Here is a 7,135-nt window from a genome sequence, read left to right as displayed (position 1 = left end):
GTATGCTTTAGTTACTTCAATACTTCAGTGGATCAAGTCAGATCAACATTAAAAAGACTGTAACTGTGGAATATACCCTTGATTTGTCTCGCTCAGACTGCTGAAGAAACTTCACTTCATCTTCAGCTCAATCTTTGGTTTTAGGTTTTTCTAGTAGCTTTTATTCGTGCTATATTAAGAGGGTATGATTATTTATTCATGATATGTGATGTAGGGTGGGACATTTTTTATGTTATGCCATAAAAGGTAGGTGGGCAATAAAGAATAATGGTTAGAATAACAGTAAAAACAAGAATTAGATAAATAAATATGAATATGAATATTTATATAAATTAATAATAATAAAATCATTTTTTAAAATTTGAATACAAAAATATAATTTTAATATTCTGTATACCCACACACACACATATATTTTTTCTTCTGATTATTATTTCATATTTTTTATTATGTATTACTATTGTTTCTAATCATATTAATCAATTAATAAAGAGCATATGATTAATAATTATTATCTTATTTTTTTACATTATAAAATTATTATTAAAATGTTGAAGTGTATAATTGCAGTAAGTCAATTGGCTATACAATATCATTTTTTTCTATAAAATAAAAAAAAATATTCATTAATCAACACATGTCACAGTATGTCAATATAATTGTGTTATTCTGGACAAAATAAATGTTGAGTTGTTCCTACTTCTAACTATGATTGTGCTGATTCAATTGAGGTGCACTACTTATAGATTTTATACATATTTTATATATTGTCATACTGTTAAAATAATCGCCGAAGTCATTTTTGTCAATTTTTTTTTTTTTTTTGCCTAAATCATCTCCTCATGACACTGGACACCTATGGTAAAATCGCCTATATCTTCAGTTGATCAGATCATGTGATTTTATCCCTTTAAGATCATCACTTCTTTGACAATTTGCCACATTCATAGGCATCAGATAAGAACCCAGCAAAGATTAGATTAGATTAGATTTTTATTTGTCATTGCACAGAAATACAACGAAATTCAATGCACTCACGTACTGGACTCATAAAAAAAGCATAATAAATAGTAAATAACAAGATACATTCTTATCATCTAATCTCAATAAATAGTAAATAGAAAAGATACATTCTCATTCTCTCAGCACTTAGTATATTCATGTCATTCATTCACTGTACCATCAACTTAGTGCCATTGTATGCATTAAAACAATACTGTAATTATATAAATATATAAAGTGCAGAGGATTGTGTTAGGTGTGGATGTCCCTGATTAGTGCTGTCAGACCACTGAGTTTGTTTTCAGGTCTGAGTTGAGTATGGTGATAGCTGCGGGATAGAAACTGTTCATGAATCTTGTGGTGCGTGTTCTGATGGACCTGTAACGTTTCCCTGAGGGCAGCAGTTCAAACAGATGATTGGCAGGGTGGAATGAGTCCTTCAGAATGTTGTGTGTCTTCTGCAAGCATCGACAGTTAAAGATGGTGTCCATGGTAGGTAGCTGTTGTTTGATTATTTTTTGGGCAGTTTTTATGGACCTCTGCAGTGACTTCCTGTCTGCAGCAGAACTGCTACCATACCACGACAGGATGCCGTATGTGAGCACACTTTCTATGGAGCAGTGATAGAAGGACCTCAGGTGTTGTTGTGAGAGATTGGCTTTCCTGAGTGTGCGGAGAAAGTATAACCGCTGCTGTGCTTTCTTTACTATTGCTGTGGTGTTTGTTGTCCATGTTTTCTGAGATGTGTATGCCCAAGAATATGAAGCTGGACACTCTCTCCACCCTCTCCGTTGATGTGTAGTGGTGTGTGTGTCCGAGCTAGAGGGAGATTGTTTAGTTATCATTTTACTTTATCAGTGTTTTATTGTTGACACTAATATTGGTAACACTTTACTCTAAGGTGTCTACATAAGAGTGACATGAGCGTGTCATAAACATGACATGGTATGTGTCATGAACATTAATGATACTTTGAAGTAACATTCATGCTCATGATACTTGTCTTGTCATGTTTCTGACAGGCTTGTGTGACTCTTATGTAGACACCTTCAAAATAAAGTGTTACCATATCAAAGTCATTTATTTCTCTTAAGTTACATAATTTACACACAGTGTTATTACTATGCCAATAGCCATCCTTTGTTACATCCTTTTTGAGTGAAATGATCAATAAATGTCATATGTTACACTTTTTGGTTTCTTAAGTTTTTTTGTGTTTCCTGCAAAAGTTGAAAAAAATGAGTTAAGCGATTATTTTAACAGGGTGGCGATATTGATGTGAAATAAAAGGCCAAAGTGAGTAAAATGTAAAAACAGCAACAACGAAAAAACGCCCTGAAACGGCTTGTTGGGGTTCAGAGGGTTAATAGTAAATTTAAGGCTGCACTCTGCCAGTTACCTGTGGGGTCAGGTGACCTTACGTAGCCCCGCCCACATCGGACAGTTGGCGCAGTTAATCAGCAAAAACTACCAACACCTGTGAGAGCTGCAGGCGCCGTCAGCACACGTTCACGTGTACAATCACATCGCGAAAATTACTTTCAGTGAAGTCCAGCTGTAACATGGCCAGCACGGATGTACTGGCGAGCAGGTTCTTCTCATATGACAAGATGTACAGCCATGATTTACGTGAGGAAAGCTTTTCAGACTGGCCTTTTAGAGAGGAATGTAACTGCACACCTGAGAAGGTAGGCCGCTGTGTCTCCACGCCGCAAAATGCTTTCAGAAATATGAATAATCAGAAGGTGGATATTCAGGAACCAGTGGTGGAAGAAGTACTCAAACCTGAGTAAAAGTAGCAATACTGCAGTGTACAAATAATGTACAAGAAAAGTACTGCATTCAAAGTCAAGTATTGGTTTCAAAATATACATGAAGTACCCAAAGGATTTATCTAGCTGCCTTCTGGTCACATCAAACTACCCCGATCAAATATGGATCAAGATGCTGTTACTACGCACCTGTTTATCCCCTGAAACTTCCAGAAACACATTTTAGTGCATTTTAGTACCATTTACGTGTGATTTCAAAAGATTCGTCACCTGGCCTTCATGTTTGTCCTTTTTTCTCTCCCTCCAAACTTTATTGTATCAACAACAACACAAGTCTTGCATACCTTGTGTTTATAGAATAAGTATACAATTAAAAGCAAACCAGGGAGACTAAAGGCTGAGAAACAAGAAAAATTCTAATAATAATTAAGAAAAGTTAAATAAACATAGTAAAGCTTACAGAGATTATGTTTTCAAAGCTTTTTTCTTATTACATTCACAAATAGAAGGAATTCATATTTGATTTTGGCAGTTAGCTCTGTAAAGTTTGGCTTTTTGTTTGCAAATGTGTATTTATGGTAGTAGAATTTAGTCAAAATAAGTATATTATTCAAATAGAATTGTTAGCAAATATTTCTGTCATTCAGTGAATACAAACCATACAGAATAATATGAAAATAGTATAAAATAAGTGATTCTCTGAGCTCTCTGCAGAAGGTGCAACTTAAATCAATGTCTTATTTGAGTTTCTGCAAATAAGATATAACCTTGGTCTTAGAGAAACCAGGATGGCCATTTTTCACTATTTTCTGACAGAAGAATCAGGAATTTAAGCGACAGATTAATCAATAATGAAAGTAATTATTAGCCCTAACTCAGTGTTTTTGTAAAGTTCATTAAAATCATTCATGAGTTAAAAATAAAAATAATAATTGGTATAATGCATTTTATTTATAGAGTACTTTTCAGAGTAGTCAGACACTTTACACGTCAACAAACATAATTTAAAAACACAAAAACACATGAACACACTGAGAGCAAAAGAAAGAAAACCGAAATCTAGCACAAAACAACTTAAAGCCGTTTTGAAGAGGTGTGTTTCTGCAGTGAAGCATCTAACTGCTTTATAATGATATAAACAGCCTTCCTGTGATGTTTTTATTCTACTCAGGATGTGTCACACAGCTCTTAAGCTCTTAATGTACATGAACCTATGCAGTACTTGACTATGGCTGATAGATAATTATTGCTATAACCCAACCTTGTTTACACTCTTAAGTGACGCAATTTTATACTACAGAGGTTTAGGCTGTGACAGCGTGTGATGTACGGTTAAGCAGCTGTCAGATTCAGTTTCGTTGCATCAGGTGTCGGTGCACAGACCCTCGCCTTCGCCCACCCTCATCTTGTCATGATGGATGAGCTGCTGACACACCACTTGATGAGCAATGCTGAGCACCATGTTACCAACTCTTAACCCCCAACAGCCAAAAGCAGTTTCCTTCTCACTGACACTAATCCTCCTGTGGCTATCGCCTTTTGTTCTCGCTATTTCATATTTGTTACCGAGTTATCAGCTCATTAAATTCCTATGTTATCTTTGAGAGATCGACAAAAATACACCATTACACCCGTCTGAATTTTAGCTTTCTGGCAGTCATTGTTGGATCATAGGTTATGAACGTTTCAATTAGAAAAACTAACTAAATCAAAGATTAAAATTGTGATTTTTCTGCCAAAATCACTTTATCTTGACTCCTCTGACATGTGTTTCACTTTTTAATATTATCACTTTATATGTCTCATGAAAAACGTCCCCAAAAATTAACCGTTTGGAATAACTAGATCCTGTTAAAAATATTAAATTCTGCTCCTCAGCGACACTGTGAAGCCATGATTGATTCTGTTGAGACAAATGGTCACGTGACAGATTCACTGAAAATCTGTTTACGCAGAGAGGAGAGGACAGGAGAGGCTGTAAATCAGAAAAATTCAATTGGCCTTTTTCTTTTATGATTTGCCATTATAACTGTTATTCTGCACAAAATATATTTTTGAGTTCACACTTCTAGCAATGGTTATGCTGATTTCAAAGAGCTGAAGTACTTGTATATTTCATATACATTTTATATATTGCGGCGAAATTCAAGGCCACAGTGAGTAAAATGTAAATAGAGCAAAAATGCCCCGAAACAGTCTGTTGGGGTTCAGAGGAGGATTGTTTTTTTTATTATATAACTGTTTTGTCTTTCAGATGGCCAAGGCTGGTTTTGTCCACTGCCCCAGTGAGAATGAGCCCGATGTTGCCTGCTGTTTCTTCTGTCTCATTGAACTTGAGGGCTGGGAGCCACAGGACGATCCCTGGTTAGTAAAGTATGTCACTAAAAAATAGTATGCCGACTGCCAGGGAACAGTGTAGTTTTATATCTGAGATTCTCCTTGTTTCATTCAGGTCCTTGGAAAAGAGAAAAATAAATAAAAGAGAAATGAAATGATGATTTTTTTAAAAGGAGAAAAAAAAATACATTTATGAAGTAAAATAAATACATACATATACAAAGAAACATGCAGGTATATGCATGCACATAAAGAACTTAAGAATTCAGACGTTGTGCCTTTGACTAATTTCTTTCCATTTTCTCGCCCAGGTCTGAGCATGTGAAACGCTCCCCTTACTGCGGCTTCTTAAACCTGAGCAAGGACTTCACCGAGCTGACTGTGGCAGAGTTCTATCACATGGAAAAGGAGAGGCTGAAGATCTACATCGTGAGTGTCTCTGCTCCCTATGTGTAATGAAGTGAGGTTCTGCTGTTTGTTTACTTGTTCCATATTCTGCTTGTTTTCCTCAGAGAAAGGTTTTTCATAAGAAGATGGCATATTTCCGGGATGAAATAGACCTTACGGTTGAGAGGCTTAAATCTCAGTTGGACTCATAAACACCAGATATTTGATTTCAATCATATTGTGATTTTATTGGCACACTGATCTTAAGGGTGTTGCACGAGCCTATACTCTTAATTAGTATTTATGGCAGTTTAAGATATCAATAAAGGAATATTACTCTTTGCTCGTAGTTTTGTTTTTGACCACCAGATGGTGCTTTAGCACTAAAGTTGCACTTCTGCCTCAGACACTTTGTGAAGTTCTCTCACTCTCAAACCTCCACAAAGGCAATCTGAAATGAAAGCGCACATTGAGCAGGATTACAATGTGGGCTATATTCCCTCTTTTCAAGCAAATACTTACCATTTTCCTGAACGTGCCACCATCACTACCACCCCTTTTCAAACCTTGACCCTGGACAGATGGCCTGAAGCCCCTCCCTTCCAATACCAACTGTTGCCCCAGAAACATCTGTTACATATAGGGGGACAGTGTGCACTGAGAGGGCTCACCAGGACACTTGCCTAACCCTGTGAGCAGGCTGAGATTTAGGAAACCCTTAAGGAAGTTGCTGCTGACAATGGGGAAATGTGGAAAAGGTACTCATGCAGTCAAAGCTGCCACACTGTAATGTTTCATTTAGCATTTAAGGCGAGACAAAACAGGCAAAATGTTTTTTTCATGCACTAGTCCCATAACATGCCTTCTTTCAGAATAGTGGAAAGAAAACATGCAAAACAAACATTTAAGTGTATATGTTACCATATTTGATCTGTTTGCGCCTGTAGATTTCTTCTAAATTCGGTAAAAGTTGGCATCCTATTGCAGCATGTAGTACAGAAAGCATAGTCTAAACCTCACCATCACAGGCATCGTTAGAAAGCTCCCACTCTACAGCACAATATCTGTTTAACATGTTCTTTATTGTTGTTGTTGCTGTAAATTAGTCAAAATGTTGTCTTCAAATAGTCATCACTGATTAAAATAGCTTTTTAAACAGTGTTTTCTGATTTATGAAATGATAAAAGGTCTTATCCCAATTTCCAAATAAATTGTAATGTAAATATCAAACTGAGGAAGTTTCATGATTTTATTTATAAGATTAAAAAATTACCCTATTCACCTGCAGTGTGCCCTTAAAGAACAAATGTTTCTATAGACTATTTGCCAAAGTTGGCATAAAGTCTTGAGATTTTTTACCATTTTTTTAATGTAACAGAAGGGAGGATGCTGGGCTCAGTTTGTGTGAGTCTGATGGGAGGGTTGGCAGGATTAAAAGATGCTATCCCTTCTGCAACCTTCCTCTGTTCTGGATTAATGTCTAATGTAACACTCTGGCCACTGAGCCCAGATCAGCTGCTTAATTCTCCTTTATCCGCTCGCTGCAGAGCAAATTGAAGAGAGACTAAAAAAAGTAATATACCCATAGGTGATGTAACATTTCTAATGAAACTGTCATGCTTCAGTTGTTCAGGGTG

General features: G+C 36.2%; 1 protein-coding gene across 2 annotated transcripts; it reads left to right on the top strand.

Moving 5' to 3' along the window:
* Nucleotides 1-2,495: 2,495 nt before the first annotated feature.
* Nucleotides 2,496-5,840, top strand: birc5b (baculoviral IAP repeat containing 5b). 2 transcript variants are annotated; one of them, XM_059333568.1, is made up of 4 exons: nt 2,496-2,690; nt 5,029-5,147; nt 5,423-5,540; nt 5,624-5,840. In XM_059333568.1, the coding sequence occupies exons 1-4, from the start codon at nt 2,565-2,567 to the stop codon at nt 5,708-5,710; spliced, it is 450 nt and encodes a 149-aa protein (XP_059189551.1). In that variant the 5' UTR covers nt 2,496-2,564; the 3' UTR covers nt 5,711-5,840. The 2 variants fall into 2 exon arrangements, with proteins under 2 accessions (XP_059189551.1, XP_059189552.1); XM_059333569.1 differs by having other exon boundaries at nt 2,498-2,690; nt 5,029-5,138.
* The last annotated feature ends 1,295 nt before the right edge of the window (nt 5,841-7,135 follow it).

Source organism: Centropristis striata, chromosome 5, assembly GCF_030273125.1.
Source record: "Centropristis striata isolate RG_2023a ecotype Rhode Island chromosome 5, C.striata_1.0, whole genome shotgun sequence".
Lineage (NCBI taxonomy): Eukaryota > Metazoa > Chordata > Actinopteri > Perciformes > Serranidae > Centropristis > Centropristis striata.
This window is presented reverse-complemented; position numbering and strand designations above follow the sequence as displayed.